This window comes from Macaca nemestrina, chromosome 6, assembly GCF_043159975.1.
Source record: "Macaca nemestrina isolate mMacNem1 chromosome 6, mMacNem.hap1, whole genome shotgun sequence".
NCBI classification, from domain to species: Eukaryota; Metazoa; Chordata; class Mammalia; order Primates; family Cercopithecidae; genus Macaca; species Macaca nemestrina.
In genome coordinates, this window is record NC_092130.1 from 71,116,946 (window position 1) to 71,133,133 (window position 16,188).

The window sequence follows — 16,188 nt, forward strand, 5'->3', positions numbered from 1 at the left end:
ACTGGCTGCTAGAGAAGCTGTGTGCACTGTAGGAGTCTAGTGCTAGAAAAAGCTATGAACATCACACTAGTCCCGGTGTGCTCTGTCAAGCAAGCACACTGGGACAGAAGGAAAGCCCTTTCCTCCAGCAGTGTTCTTCAACATCCTCTGTGAACAAAGCTTAGCATCATGCCAGCTGTTAGGAGGGAAAGTAAACAGCCCAGATTTTCACAGAGCTGACACAATGGTGAATTTGGATTTATGGAGCAATAATTCCATAAATGGAACATTCCAGCATGTTGACAACTTGGCTTCCATACATACCTTTCAATGCACGTTTAAATTTCCATCCATCAATAGAATTGTGTTTTCAGCCCACAAAATACAGCTATTACTACAACTGAAGTTTCACCCTTTCCCCAGAATGAGCAGATGGCTAGTTCCAAGTGTCATTGTATCTATTACTAGCTATGCATTACTCCATAAATTCATAGTCACACTGAATGTTCTCTTATATAAAGACTAAATTGCAAATTTAACTTCCAACAACTGGTATATGAAATAGAAATGGGAAAGAGAAAAAGTAAACTGTTAATATATACAAATAAGCACATACATAAAATAAGCACATAAAATATGCAAAATTACTAATCCTTGTTCTGTATTTGGTCGTGAGACTGTAAATGATAGCTATAACTTCCTTCTTCCATGACCCAGTCATATTTTTCCCTGCCCTCAGCCAGAAGCTCACTTAGCTGGTTAGGATTCTTTAGTTGTTAGAGTAACCCAAACCTACATTGTTTATATCTTCAGTTGTTCTTTCTTTTTTTGTCTGCTGTAGTTTTCTGGTAACTTTACTGTTGGGCATGAAAGCACTAAGAGATTCACACTCCAGGGTTTATTATCACAGGGTTTTCAAGCAGAGGAAGCCTAGTCTGTGGAGGGCAGACTATTTCCACTGGTAACAGGAGGCTCAGAGTGACTTGGGGATTCAAGATTATCAGTTTCCTCAGAGTTCAAGCAGATGTCCTCATTCCAGGTTTCAGAATCTTATTCCTTAACCAATCAATGGTAAAACTTTTGAGAAATTTGATGAGACTGAGAAGTCAACTCTAATTTTCATTTAGCAATCCACACAGTTACATTTTGTGTTTGATTTTTAGGCGCAAGAGCTTCTTTTAGGGCTGTCATGGATGCTTTCTGGCTCTCATACCCTGTTGTGAGGGCTAAGAGACCTGAGTTTGTAATTTTTTTCTGTAGGTGCACAAGGGCACTTACTAATAAATCATCTCACATCACGATTTTTATAGTTAGATCACTGTTGCTGTAAGGTCAAGTATAGCAGCTCTCTGGGCTCTTAAGACACTTGCTTCAGTTGGACCTTCATCACTGTCAACCACAGTGATACCTTGATTAATTGTGATGCCACTACAGACTATGGATTAATAGCATCCCATTCTTACTGGCAAGGAGCTCAGCACTGAGCTCAAGCTCACAGGCCTAACCAAACCAATCCCCAAATGCAGTTCTGTGTCCTGCAAGACGCAGAACTGGTTTTTTTTTTTTTTTTTTTTCTTTCTGCATGCTCTTCCCATGAATTTTTTTTTTTTATACCTTATGTTCTAGGGTACAGGTGCACAATGTGCAGGTTTGTTACATATGTACACATGTGCCATGTTAGTGTGCTGCACCCATTAACTCGTCATTTACATTAGGTATATCTCCTAATGCTATCCCTCCCCGCTCCCCGCACCCCATGACAGGCCCCGGTGTGTGATGTTCCCTATCCTGTGTCCAAGTGTTCTCATTGTGCAGTTCCCACTGATGAGTGAGAACATGCGATGTTTGGTTTTCTGTCCTTGCGATAGTTTGCTCAGAATGATGGTTTCCAACTTCATCCATGTCCCTACAAAGAACATGAACTCATCCTTTTTTATGGCTGCATAGTATTCCATGGTGTATATGTGCCACATTTTCTTAATCCAGTCTATTATTGATGGACATTTGGGTTGGTTCCAAGTCTTTGCTATTGTGAATAGTGCCACAGTAAACATACGTGTGCATGTGTCTTTATAGCAGCATGAATTATAATCCTTTGGGTATATACCCAGTAATGGGATGGCTGGGTCAAATGGTATTTCTAGTTCTAGATCCTTGAGGACTCACCACACTGTCTTCCACAATGGTTGAACTAGTTTACGGTCCTACCAACAGTGTAAAAGTGTTCCTATTTCTCCACATCCTCTCCAGCACCTGTTGTTTCCTGACTTTTTAATGATTGCCATTTGAACTGGTGTAAGATGGTATATCTCATTGTGGTTTTGATTTGCATTTTTCTGATGGCCAGTGATGATGAGCATTTTTTCATGTGTCTGTTGGCTGCATAAATGTCTTCTTTTGAGAAGTGTCTGTTCATATCCTTCACCCACTTTTGTTTTTTGTTTTTTGTTTTTTTTTTTGAGACAGAGTCTTGCTCTGTCTCCCAGGCCGGAGTGCAGTGGTGTGATCTTGGCTCACTGCAACCTCTGTCTCCTGGGTTCATGCCATTCTCCTGCCTCAGCCTCCAGAGTAGCTGGAACAACAGGCGCCTGCCACCACACCTGCCTTTTTTTTTTTTTTTTGTATTTTTAGTAGAGATGGTGTTTCACTGTGTTGGCCAGGATGGTCTCGATCTTCTGACCTCGTGATCCACCCGCCTCGGCCTCCCAAAGTGCTGGGATTACAGGCGTGATCCACCATGCCCAACCCCTTCGCCCACTTTTTGATGGGGTTGTTTGATTTTTTCTTGTAAATTTGTTCAAGTTCTTTGTAGATTCTGGATATTAGCCCTTTGTCAGATGGGCAGATTGCAAAAATTTTCTCCCATTCTGTAGGTTGCCTGTTCACTCTGATGGTAGTTTCTTTTGCTGTGCAGAAGCTCTTTAGTTTAATTAGATCCCATTTGTCAATTTTGGCTTTTGTTGCTATTGCTTTTGGTGTTTTAGACATGAAGTCCTTGCCCATGCCTGTGTCCTGAATGGCATTGCCTAGGTTTTCTTCTAGGGTTTTTATGGTTTTAGGTCTAACATTTAAGTCTTTAATCCATCTTGAATTAATTTTTGTATAAAGTGTTTGGAAGGCATCCAGTTTCAGCTTTCTACATATGGCTACCCAGTTGTCCCAGCACCATTTATTAAATAGGGAATCCTTTCCCCATTTCTTGTTTTTGTCAGGTTTGTCAAAGATCAGATGGTTGGAGATGTGTGGTATTATTTCTGAGGGCTCTGTTCTGTTCCACCGGTCTGTATCTCTGTTTTGGTACCAGTACCATGCCGTTTTGGTTACTGTAGCCTTGTAGTATAGTTTGAAGTCAGCATGATGCCTCCATCTTTGTTCTTTTTGCTTAGGATTGTCTTGGCAATGTGGGCTCTTTTTTGGTTCCATATGAACTTAAAAGTAGTTTTTTCCAATTCTGTGAAGAAAGTCATTGGTAGCTTAATGGGGATGGCATTGAATCTATAAATTACCTTGGGCAGTATGGCCATTTTCACGATGTTGATTTTTCCTATCCATGAGCATGGAATGTTCTTCTGTTTGTTTGTGTCCTCTTATATTTCATTGAGCAGTGGTTTGTTGTTCTCGTTGAAGAGGTCCTTCACATCCCTTGTAAGTTGGATTCCTAGGTATTTTATTCTCTTTGAAGCAATTGTGAATGGGAGTTCACTCATGACTTGGCTCTCTGTTTGTCTGTTACTGGTGTACGGGAATGCTTGTGATTTTTGCACATTGATTTTGTATCCTGAGACTTTGCTGAAGTTGCTTATCAGCTTAAGGGGATTTTGGGCTGAGACGACGGGGTTTTCTAAATATACAATCATGTCATCTGCAAACAGGAACAATTTGACTTCCTCTTTTCCTAATTGAATACCCTTGATTTCTTTCTCCTACCTGATTGCCCTGGCCAGAACTTCCAACACTATATAGGAGTGGTGAGAGAGGGCATCGCTGTCTTGTGCCAGTTTTCAAAGGGAATGCCAGTTTTTGCCCATTCAGTATGATATTGGCTGTGGGTTTGTCATAAATAGCTCTTATTATTTTGAGATACGTCCCATCAATACCTAATTTATTGAGAGTTTTTAGCATGAAGCGCTGTTGAATTTTGTCAAAGGCCTTTTCTGCATCTATTGAGGTAATCATGTGGTTTTTGTCTTTGGTTCTGTTTATATGATGGATTATGTTTATTGATTTGCATATGTTGGACCAGCCTTGCATCCCAGGGATGAAGCCCACTTGATCATGGTGGATAAGCTTTTTGATGTGCTGCTGGATTCGGTTTGCCAGTATTTTATTGAAGATTTTTGCATCGATGTTCATCAGGGATATTGGTCTAAAATTCTCTTTTTTTGTTGTGTCTCTGCCAGGCTTTGGTAGCAGGATGATGTTGGCCTCATAAAATGAGTTAGGGAGGATTCCTTTTCTATTGATTGGAATAGTTTCAGAAGGAATGGTACCAGCTCCTCTTTGTATCTCTGGTAGAATTTGGCTGTGAATCCATCTGGTCCTGGACATTTTTTGGTTGGTAGGCTATTAATTACTGCCTCAATTTCAGAGCCTGTTATTGGTCTATTCAGGGATTCAACTTCTTCCTGGTTTAGTCTTGGGAGGGTGTATGTGTCCAGGAATTTATCCATTTCTTCTAGATTTTCTAGTTTATTTGCGTAAAGGTGTTTATAGTATTCTCTGATGGTGGTTTGTATTTCTGTGGGATCGGTGGTGATATCCCCTTTATGATTTTTTATTGCATCTATTTGATTCTTCTCTCTTTTCTTCTTTATTAGTCTTGCTAGTGGTCTATCAATTTTGTTGATCCTTTCAAAAAACCAGCTTCTGGATTCATTGATTTTTTTGAAGGGTTTTTTGTGTCTCTATCTCCTTCAGTTCTGCTCTTATCTTGTTGTTTCTTGCCTTCTGCTAGCTTTTGAATGTGTTTGCTCTTGCTTCTCTCGTTCTTTTAATTGTGATGTTAGGGTGTCAATTTTAGATCTTTCCTGCTTTCTCTTGTGGGCATTTAGTACTATAAATTTCCCTCTACGCACTGCTTTAAATGTGTCCTGGGATCACTCTTAATACAAATTCTGTATCAGTCTGAGTTCAGTCCCGAGAGAGAAATACAGTAATTTGAACAGGGAAAATTTACTGTAAATATTAACTACAACAGAAGTTTCGAATACCAAAGGATTGGCTAGTAGGAAATAAAGCAAACTCTAAAGAATATAGGATTAGCAGATTTAAGGAACAGCTTTAGGGCCGAGATAGAGCACTCTACTTCCCTCCCCTCTAAGGCTGAAAGCCAGACCTTATTGGGAAGGACACAGCCATGGCTTACGGAGGAGTATTTATGGTACTGCGCTGGCAGAACTTGCTGGAAATTTGCCTTCTGGAACTTGGCAAGAATCTGCCCTCTGGGGCACCAGAGAAGCTTCACAGTGATGTGACCAAGCCCCTAGGTACTCTGCTGCAGAACCACCCAAGATGAGTACCAGGAGAAGCTACTGGCCACCTTGTCCTGCAATTACCAGTTACTGGATAAGCGGCATGTGCTTCAGGAGCCAGGCACTGGAGAAGCCACCCACACTGGAGGAGCCTGATGCTGGAGAAGCCATCTGTGCACAGGGAAGCCTGGCACACTGCAGGGGCAAGCCCAAGGGAACCATGAAGCAAAGTCCTTTCCGTGTGCAGTGTCTCTCCAGCACCCTCTACTGACAAAACTTAAAATCATGTCGGCTAACAAAAGGGAAAATACTTTAAATGCCCAAGTCTGTTTTCAAAGAGCAGAAATGAAAGGTGTATTTGGAGCTGAGAAGCAATAATTCAATTACTAGAGCAGCGTGTCTTATTTTCTGCAATGTTTCTCTGCATATCCAGAGTCAAATTTGGTGTTCAATAATATTAACTGTGTTTATTAACTCTTGGTGAACCCTTTTGCTTTTTCCTTTTTTAGTCCTGATTTTGCTTTAGGCTTGGCCCAAAGCAAGTTGTAATCCTCTATTATAAGTTATCTCAATTTCTTTTCGGGAATATCTATGGTAGAACCTTAGGCATGTATAAAATATTAAGTTTGCCGTCCAAAAGAATAGAGTGTTAGCTAAGCTGTCAGGCAGAATTCTTCTATATGGGAAACCTGGCTTGTTCATTTTTTTTTTCATTATGGTAAAATAAACATAACATAAAATTTACTATTGCTACAGTTAAGTGTACAGTTCAGTGTAATTAAGTGTATTCACATTGCTGTAAACAGTAACTCCACATTTTCCCATCTCTCCAGCCCCTGGCAGCCACCATTCTGTTTTCTGTCTCAATGAATTTGACTACTTTAGGTATCTCATATAGGAATCATACAGTATTTATCCTTCTGTGACTGGCTTATTTCATTAGCATAATGTCTTCAGGGTTCATCCATGTTGTGACATGTGTTAGAATTTCCTTCCTTTTCAAGGCTGAGTAATATTCTTCTGTATGTGTACATCATATTTTGCATAACCGTTCATCCATCAATGAACAGTTGATTTATTTCCACCTTTTGGCTCTTGTGAATAATGCTGCAGTGAACGTGGGTGTACAGATACTTGTTTTAGTCCCTGCTTTCAGTTCTTTTTAGGTATGTACCCAGAACTAGAATTGCTGGATTATGTGATAATTCTGTTTTTAATTTTGAGGAATTGTTGGGCTGTTTTCTGTAGCAGCTACAATGTTCTGCACTCCAACCAGGATGGGAGGCCCAGTTTTGATAGTTGTCAAATTTCCTTCAAGTTTTTCATCCCTACAAAGAAGCCAAGGTCTTTCATAGCTCCATAATCTTATGATGCTATAATTAGGATGTAATACTAACATGTAATAATTAAACTGTGTAATACCAATTCTTTGAATACAGTAGCAGTTCAGAAGGATACTAGTGCAGTCTAGGACCACTGACAGGCTTCCTGGAAGAGATAGGACTTATGCAGTCCCTGAGGGAGTGATAGGACTTAAAGGATAGACAGAAAGCACCAGGCAGGCGAAGCAGCATGTGCACTAAGAGCAAGTAATTGTACAGGTTGCAGACAAAAAGACGAAAGTCTCAACTGCTGTTCTAGTCTAATTGGAGCCAGAAAGGATGAGGATGACGTATACCAGATGATCACATGATCTGATGTTCTTTCCATCCTTGTTAGAACAGTAATTTGACATAGGTATTTGAACCTGTAAATGAAATTCACAACCCAGATAACCTAGTAATACTTGTGAGCTGGTAATGTGGGTGTGCCAAATCCATGCCAGTAGTAGATACAGCCATTTGGGAGCGCATTATTTGCTTCCATACTTGGAGCATCTGGTAGCCTCAGCCACATTTTATCTTTCATGAAGTGAACCTTTCTAAAATGTTTATTACTTTCTTTCATGTTATTGATCTCACATAGGAACCAATAGTTGGAAAAAGTAACCACTCCTTCAAAATATAAATACGGAAAAGTAGATGATTATTGAGACACGGTAGATTTTTATTTATTTATTTTGAGACACAGTCTTGCTCTATCATCAAGGCTGGAGTGTGTGGTGATCTCAGCTCACTGCAACCTCCGCCTCCCAGGATCAAGCAGTTCTCCTGCCTGTCTCCTGAGTAGCTGGGATTATAGCACACACTACCGCACCCGGGTTTTTTTTTTTTTTTTTTTTTTTGAGATGGAGTTTCACTCTTGTTGTTCAGGCTGGAGTGCAATGGCATGATCTCGGCTCACTGCAACCTCTACATTCTGGGTTCAAGCAGTTCTCCTGCCTCAGCCTCACAAGTAGCTGGGATTACAGGCATGCACCACTACGCCCTGCTAATTTTGTATTTTTTTAACTAGAGACAGGATTTCACCACGTTGGTCAGGCTGGTCTTGAACTCCTGACCTCAAGTGACCCACCCGCCTTGGCCTCCCAAAGTGCTGGGATTATAGGCATGAGCCATCGCTCCCAGCCGAGACAAGATATATTTTTATTTCACGTGTAGAAAGTTGGGCTCTGCGTGTATATTTAATGTTTTGGTTTGTTGTTGGTGGTGGTAGTTTCTTCTGAAGAGGCAAAAGGAGCAAAGGACTAAAGCAAAAGAAACTAACAAGAAGAGAATAATGGTGATATAATTTTGAAGATACCCTAAAAAATAGTTTTCTGTTACTGTTTTAAAGTATTTCCTAACAAAGAACTGTACCTTTTGTTTTTCAGACTGCTCTGGCACATTTAGAGTCTCTTGCAGTGGATGTTGAGGTGGCCAATCCACCAGCCAGTAAGGAAAGCATCGATGGTCTTCCAGAGACCCTTGTTCTTGAAGATCACACTGGTAAGGGCAGAGTTGATCTCAAATGTTGAGGAACACATTGCACATTTAAGTATATTATCAGTGTACCTAGATGATTAAATATTTGTTTATTAGAACCAGATGCTTACAAATTCACCTAGTATAAGAATATTTTTAATTTTCAAGTGATAGACTGCGACAAATGTTCCTTTGTCAGCTTTTTTACAAAAGCAGTATTTATTAGATTCCAAATTGCCAAGTATTTGACAGAAATGCTTGCCAATTAACTGATCAAAGATTGGCTCTTTCGTCTTTCAGAGGTATCTTCTCTGAGTATAATATATTGCTTTTCAGTTTTATTAAAATTGAACTATATGTGATTGATCTAAATTATTTGTTGTTTTCAGCTATTGGTCAGGAACAATGCTGTCCAATCTGTTGCAGTGAGTATATTAAGGATGATATAGCAACAGAGTTGCCCTGTCACCATTTCTTTCACAAACCTTGTGTCTCAATTTGGCTACAAAAGGTGAGTGATAGAATAATTAATTTAAAATTTAATACTTTAATAGTGTCTTCTGCAAGTGAATAATAACAGTATCTCTTTTTTTTTTTTTTTTTTTTTTGAGACAGAGTTTCGCTCTTGTCACCTAGGCCGGATTGCAGTGGCTCGATCTCGGCTCACTGCAGCCTCTGCCTCTGTGGTTCAAGCGATTCTCCTGCCTCAGCCTCACAAGTAGCTGGGATTACAGGCACCCACCACCATGCCCGGCTAATTTTTTGTATTTTTAGTAGAGACAGGGTTTCGCCATGTTGGTCAGGCTGGTCTGGAACTCCCGACCTCAGGTGATTTGCCTGCCTCAGTTTCCCAAAGTGCTGGGATTACAGGTTGTGAGCCACCATGCCCAGCCAATGGTAGTATCTTTTAGACCTGTTTTATTTAGCTACAAATTTGTAGTACTTTTTAATTCATTGTTAAAAACTGGTTGCCTTTAATGATTACAAATCAGGGATAATATGGAAGTATTTTATTTTATTAACATTGTCTAAAAATAACATAGCCAACAATAACATGCTTTTAATCATTTTAGGAAGTGATTAAATATCTGAAAAATTATTTTAGAATAAAGCTGATTAGAATTTTAATCATAACCTTGAAATTTGGTGTTTTCAAAAGTATCTCAAGCAGAGAAGCCTTTGGCACTACTCAAAGTACTATAACAATATACAGCTATTTTGCTAATACGGGTTGGTGTTTCTGAAATGTATATGAAAGATATTTAATAACCTACCAAATAGCTCCTATTCCAGTTTTTATATATTGCCTTCAAATATTTGCCCAATAAATCTTAAGCATATTTGAATTATTTAAATAAAGTGAGTGTTTTACTTCAGTCTTCTCTGTGAAGTCTATTTTTTTGCATAAAGGATATTTACCATCCAGCTCACTAGGAATTCCCAAGTCACTTTCCCAGATTATCTACTTAGGAATACAACTATCTTTTTCCCCTATAACCAGTGCTTTTTTTCTCCTTCCCTTTTCCCTTTGCTTTCCTTCCTTCCCTCTTTTTCCTTTTCCTTTCTTGCTGTTCCTCTATTTCTATTTGCCACTTCATTGTTCTCAAAACTCCACTTAAAATCTCTGAAATCCAGTTTAGAAATGTTCACTGTTATTTTATAAAATATCTGTATATGAGATAACCCATAGTGCCTGGCAGGTAGTAAGTGCCCAGTAAATATTTTACAAATCAGATGAAAGCTGTTATTAGAAATTAGAGATTTTTTATTTTATTAACAACAAAATCACAAATACAAACTTAGGATGCAAGTTACAAAGACGAGCTAGCAGTCTTTAGTAAACAGCATGTGCTAACATGTACTATTTGAGGAGTAATTGCCTGTGTAGAGATCATGTGTGTCTCAAGTCTCATGAGACTTCCTGGCGTTCTGGATTGAGGTATAATGCTGGATTCTGAATTAGTTTTAAAATACTGTTTTCCTTGCTGTCTCCCCTCTCCCAGAACTTAATTTGGGAAATAATATTTTAGGTGATTTTTCTTGACCTATTTATCTGGCATTTTATTAATACAGCCTAGATGGCTGTATTGTACAATATACCAACCTGTAGGGTTTTTATAAGAGTTAAAGTAGGTAATTCGTGATGAATTTAATATGGTATTTGGCACATAGTAAACATATAGTGTAGGAAAAGTAATGGTAAACTTATTACTAATGAAAATTAGAATTCAGTAGAAAATGACTTTTTCAGTGTCTGTACATGATGGTGGTAGTAGTGAAAGTAGGTGTTATTAAAATTAGTGGGGAAGCAGAAAATGCAGAGCCACCAACTCTTAACAATATTGAGCGTGGCTGAGTCTGTGAGGTCCATTCCCTCATTTCTTTCCACTCCCATACATTAGACCTTCAGCGTTTGTTGTCTTAACTACTATTGTAGTTACCTACTTTATTTCCTTACTTCCTTTAGAGGTACTTTCTTTTCATTTCTTTTTTATTTGCATAAATCTGTGGGGTACATGTGCAGCTTTGTCACATGCATAGGTTACGTAGTGGTCCAGTCAGGGCATTTAGGATATCCTATCACCTGGATAACATACATTATACCCATTAACTAATTTCTCATTATCTTCCCCCCTTCCTACCCCCCACTCTTCCAAATCTTCATTATCTATCATTCCATCATTAAAGGCTTTTTATGAAATATAGTTCTGATCATGTACTTCCCTTCTCATAAAAGAAAGAGAGAGACCTCCAGTCACCTGTGGAATAATCTGAAGCTTTAATCTTGACATTCAAGACCTTCTGTGATTTAGACCTCAACCTGTTTCTTCAGATTTACTTTTCTGTACATTTGCTTATGTTTCTGTACATTTGCTCCTGAAGTCTGGCATGATTTTTCCCTATACCATCTGTAAGATTAGATGATATAGGTAGGTGCAGTTTAAATTCCACCTTTTCTGTCCTTAATAAATTCTGTCTTTAAACTCCCACGATAGTTTCAGAGACCTAAGAAGCAGTGTTTTGTGTGCCTGCTGTGTGTCAGTCACTGTCAGATGATTCCTCTTTAATGATTCATGATCTCTCCTTTAATCCTCACAGAACATTAGGACTTACCGGTATCTTTATTCCTGTTTTCTAATGATTGTTACTTGTCTAAGTTTAAATAGCTAGTACATAGTTCACCAAGACCACGCTCATCTATTTGACTCTAAAATGTTACTGTTGGGCCCAATCTATATGGCAAGTACACAAGAAATGTTTGCTGAAATGAATTTTTTTTTTTTTTTTTTTTTGAGACGGAGTCTCGCTCTGTCACCCAGGCTGGAGTGCAATGGCACTATCTCGGTTCACTGCAACCTCCGCCTCCCGGGTTCAAGCAATTCTCCTTTCTCAGCCTCTTGTGTAACTGGGGCTACCAGGCGCACGCTGCCACACTCAGCTAATTTTTTGTATTTTAGTAGAGACGGGGTTTCACCATGTTGCCCAGTCTGTTTGCGAACTCCTGAGCTCAGGCAGTCCGCCTACCTCGGCCTCCCAAAGTGCTGGGATTACAGGCATGAGCCACCACGCCCGGCCTAAAATGAATTCTTAAACGGTAAACATAATATATGTTGTACAGCCTTGAATTATACTTGAGACTTTGCTGTAACTCAAGGTAACAGTCTCTTCAGTCTTTCTCCTGTCAGGAAATATCTTAGTGTGAAGCCTTTCTTGCTTTTTTTCTGGGGAGAATGTTCCCAAGATACAGTTCTTTGTCGCCTTCAACAGCATGATCTCTTCAGCCTCCCTTCCAGCAGGGAGTTCTCTTTGGGAAAAAGACCAGATTTGCAAGGGGATAATCTTTTATCAGATAATGTAGCTCTATAATCATCCATTGGTCCTAGAATGTTGTACTCCTAGTATAACTGCTTTCCCCTCCCCACCTTCCCTCCAAGGTCTGTGGCTGATTGTTTTGTCATTTAGAAGGCACCTAACACTCTTACCTCTTTTTGGAAAGAAATGTCATGGCTTAGAAAGAAAGTCTGAAGTCCATCTGCTTTGACTTATCTGTGCTACCCTAAAATGGGGCTTTAATTTGCCATAGATCTACATTAATTTACCGTAGACCTTCTTTAATTCACACCAAATCATAAATGATAAATAAATCATAAATGATTTGATGTGAATTAAAGTAGGTCTGTGGTTTCTCTAATAAATGCATAATAGACTAAATAATGATAATTCCGTTCAGATTATTGTTGAAGCTAAACTCTGACCTCCATGCGGACATGTGCCATGATTCTTTGCTCACCCTCTGCCATTGCATCACCGCTGAGTTTAGCAGCTCTTAATTAAAACTCACTAAATGAAGGAGGATTAATGACCTTAAAGATATGAACATTAATAAGAGACATTGTTTACCCTCAAAGAAATTAGAGTCTGATTGGGCACAGAGGGAATAGTATGAAAATAATGTCTTTCTGCATTGTGTGGATTTGAAGTTTATTTTTTGTTGTTAAGATATTTATTATTAGGATAATGATACTGTTTTTTCTTTTTTTCTAAGTTATTTGTGTGGCAGTTAAGATGATTCTGGTGGCTCTTAACGTTTTTTTTTTTCTCCAGTCGGGAACATGCCCTGTGTGCCGCCGTCATTTCCCACCTGCAGTTATTGAAGCATCTGCAGCTCCTTCCTCTGAGCCTGATCCTGATGCCCCACCTTCAAATGACAGTACTGCAGAAGCGCCCTAAACCTTAACAGTTGAAATGAGATCAGTGTATCAAAGTAAATCTGCAAATTCCTTCTAAATCTCATGTGCAAATAATTATATATAAATATATTTAAAAAAGCTATATATAGTATATGCCATAGTTTAGAAAGAATATTAACCTTTCTAAACTAAATTTAGGTTTGCAGAAAGTATTAAACATTTTCAAGCTGAATGTTGAGACAGTGCATCCATTTTCTTTAGTTGAATATGTTTGTATTAATTGTAAAGCCAAGCTTATCAGTTGACTTCCTCCAGAAGAAATAATCATCTGTGTGGCATACGTTACTGGCTTTGTCTATAATACTGCCACTAAGTGATTATAATTAAGCGCTCCTGTTTGCATCAAATGTTAAGACTGTGTTCACAACAGTAGTAAAATTTGGTTTCATTGGAAATGAAACAAATTGTAAAGTATGCTTTTTCACTAGTCCCTTTGGTTTTGCTACGCCATAACCTCTTGGTTCATATGCTGAGAAATTTTTCAGAAAGTCCATTTTTGTTTAAAATTAGGACTTTTCAGAATGCCAAATGAAGGCTAAAATTCTGGCCAGAACATTACAAAAGTTTTAAATCTTAGAAGTAACTCCCCCTGAAATAAAGTTAGGTAGTAAAATCCTTAATGAAACCAGTGGATGTGCTTAACATAAGGTTAGTAAAGCATACAAAGAATCTAGTGTGCTCAGGGCTTGGTACAATGAGCTGAATTAGATGGCCTTATGAAACCCTCTCTAACCTCACCCAACCTGTTTCTCCTTGGTAAAAATTATACTTGAAGGCCCAGAACACTCATGGCACATTTGTTTAATATTGGATATAGTTAGTTTAAGGTAATTTTGCTTCTACAGTATTTTGGAAGGTCTGAAAACTTGCACAGGGTCATCTTTGTAATTATATAACCCCAAACTAAGATGCACAGTGTCTCCTTTAGGTAATCACACACAGTAGAAGAGTATGTGCAAACATGGACATAATAGTTCACTTACAAATGTGATTTGATGTTAACACTAGAGAATGATGACTGTTAGAATCTCACATTTGAGCAAGTAAAACAGTAAAGCACATAGTGAGTGTACGTCCATCTAATTGGTCCATTGATAATTTAGTTTGGGCACATGAAAGGAATATTTATATGGCTTCCCAAATGCAGAGTTACATCTTATTTGTGTAATTCCTCTGAGTATTTATATCCCGTCTCTTTTTTTCATTTTTAAAAATAAATGAATTTTCACTGTTGGCACATTTGAGGCTTAAATATAAGGAACATAACACTTGCATTCTAATTTTTGCATATATTGTAAATGTGTCTGGTATTTACAGCAAAATACTGTGTATCCTTTTATGGGTAAAACAAAAGTGAACATTGCATGCATGTAATGTGATGAATTTGTAATTTAGGAGTTCTTTGGGGCTTCTGTGACTTTGGAAATGCTTACATTCAGGCCTTAATGTTGCATTAGCTAGCATGTTTTCCCTCTGATGTATATAGTCATTGTTGTATAAACTAATCTTTGCTTGTTTTCTACTCTGTGATCTTTCCATACCATATTTCATTAATGATCAGTTAGTGTCAAGGAGTCAAATCAGATTAAAATTAATTTCATATGTATATTGTGGAAATTTGTGGCTAGTGTGATTTTTGTTTGTTTGTTTCCTTTTAAGTACTGTTGATCAGTTGTGACACTTACTGGTTAAACTTACGTTGCTAAAGATTTCTCTATAATAAGCCACACATTATATTTAGACTATATTAAGGAACCTTGGTTTTCTTCTAGATAGCAGCTGTCCCAAAGAAAATATTTCTTCTTTGCCTGTTAAGATTTATCTATTATCTGCCAGTTGTTAGGAGGTTTTGGTTCCAAACTCAACCAGCAATGTTGAGAGCAGAACTTAAGATAGCTGTTGTACTTTTTGCTTTCCATCTGTTACTGTCCTTCATTCTTGGCTCCCTACTATCTATAAACAGCTGCTGTGAAGGAGAAAAGTTGAGTAAGAGTTGGCTTAAATTTTAAAAAGGAAAAAGAAAATTGAGGTTTTAGGATTTTCATGGTAACAAGCTCTGGTATAGCTAAGGCTGGCAAGTTCAGATACTAAAATATTATTTGGTCATATCTTGGATCCTTTTGAAAAAGTTAAGACTATATGAAGGTAAATTAGAAATAAGTATGAATATTAATAAAATAGCATTTATCTTATTTCTCTATTTTATGTTGTGACTTAACCTAATTTTATTTTTTTAACATTTTCTTATTTCTTGTAATATGAATGCTGATATTTAAAGGTAGATCTATGTGGTTTTCTTTTGTGTTTCTTAATTGTTTATCTCTAACTCTTAAGATTATTTGTGATCTGGATTTATGTATTTGTTAGATACATATGAATTGTTAAAATGGAATGCAAGTTTTTCAAAAGCCCAGGTCTAAATGTAATGGTTGGTTTATTGTTCTACAACCCCAGCCCATCATTTTCTGTGTAAATCATAAACAATAAACAGAATATACTCGGTGGTCATTTCTAATATTTAATTGTGTAATTGTATCACTTCTATAATGTAACCCTGAAGGATTTAGAGTTAATGACAACACTATGAGCATGTGATGTTAAAAGTCCTTGAACTATAATATAAGAAAGCCCTAGGAAGAGCCAGACAGAAGTAGTTGATGGACTTCCTACTGCTGGAGGGTCTCTGAGTCCTTGCCCTCTCCTGCCTGACATCCTTAGCTATCCTGTAGGTTTCAGCAGAACCTGATTTCCACACTGACTCCGGACTGCAGAAACCGTTAATAAGAAGGGAGCCCACCTCACGTCAGTGGTTTTCTGCAAATCAGGCATGGAAATATTATTAAATCTACCTGTTTAGCAAGATTCCTCATGGTTCTCAAACAGTTCAGAGAACTCATTTCAGAAGGGTCAATTGGGTGCTGATAAATTACGCCATTCAATTAGACAAAGACTAGCCAGGCCTGGTGGTGTGCACCTATAATCCCAGCTATTCAGGAGGCTTGAGGCAGGAGGATTGCTTGAGCCTAGGAGCTTAAGAGCAGCCTGGGCAACATAGTGAGACCCTGTCTCAAAAAAATTTACAAAGTTAGACAAAAACTAACCATTTTGTTTAAATGCTTAGAAAGTTTAGAATTCCAATTCTTC

The 16,188-nt window shown here is 38.1% G+C and overlaps 1 protein-coding gene across 1 annotated transcript in view; it reads left to right on the forward strand.

Annotated features, from left to right (window-relative positions):
* Positions 1-15,561, forward strand: part of LOC105471097 (praja ring finger ubiquitin ligase 2) — a 74,143-nt gene extending 58,582 nt beyond the window's left edge. The window contains exons 8-10 of the mRNA XM_011723469.2: positions 8,203-8,317; positions 8,683-8,804; positions 12,899-15,561. Of these exons, the coding sequence (XP_011721771.1) occupies positions 8,203-8,317; positions 8,683-8,804; positions 12,899-13,024 (363 nt within the window). The 3' untranslated portion in view covers positions 13,025-15,561. The remainder of the gene's footprint in view (positions 1-8,202; positions 8,318-8,682; positions 8,805-12,898) is intronic.
* Positions 15,562-16,188: the final 627 nt, after the last annotated feature.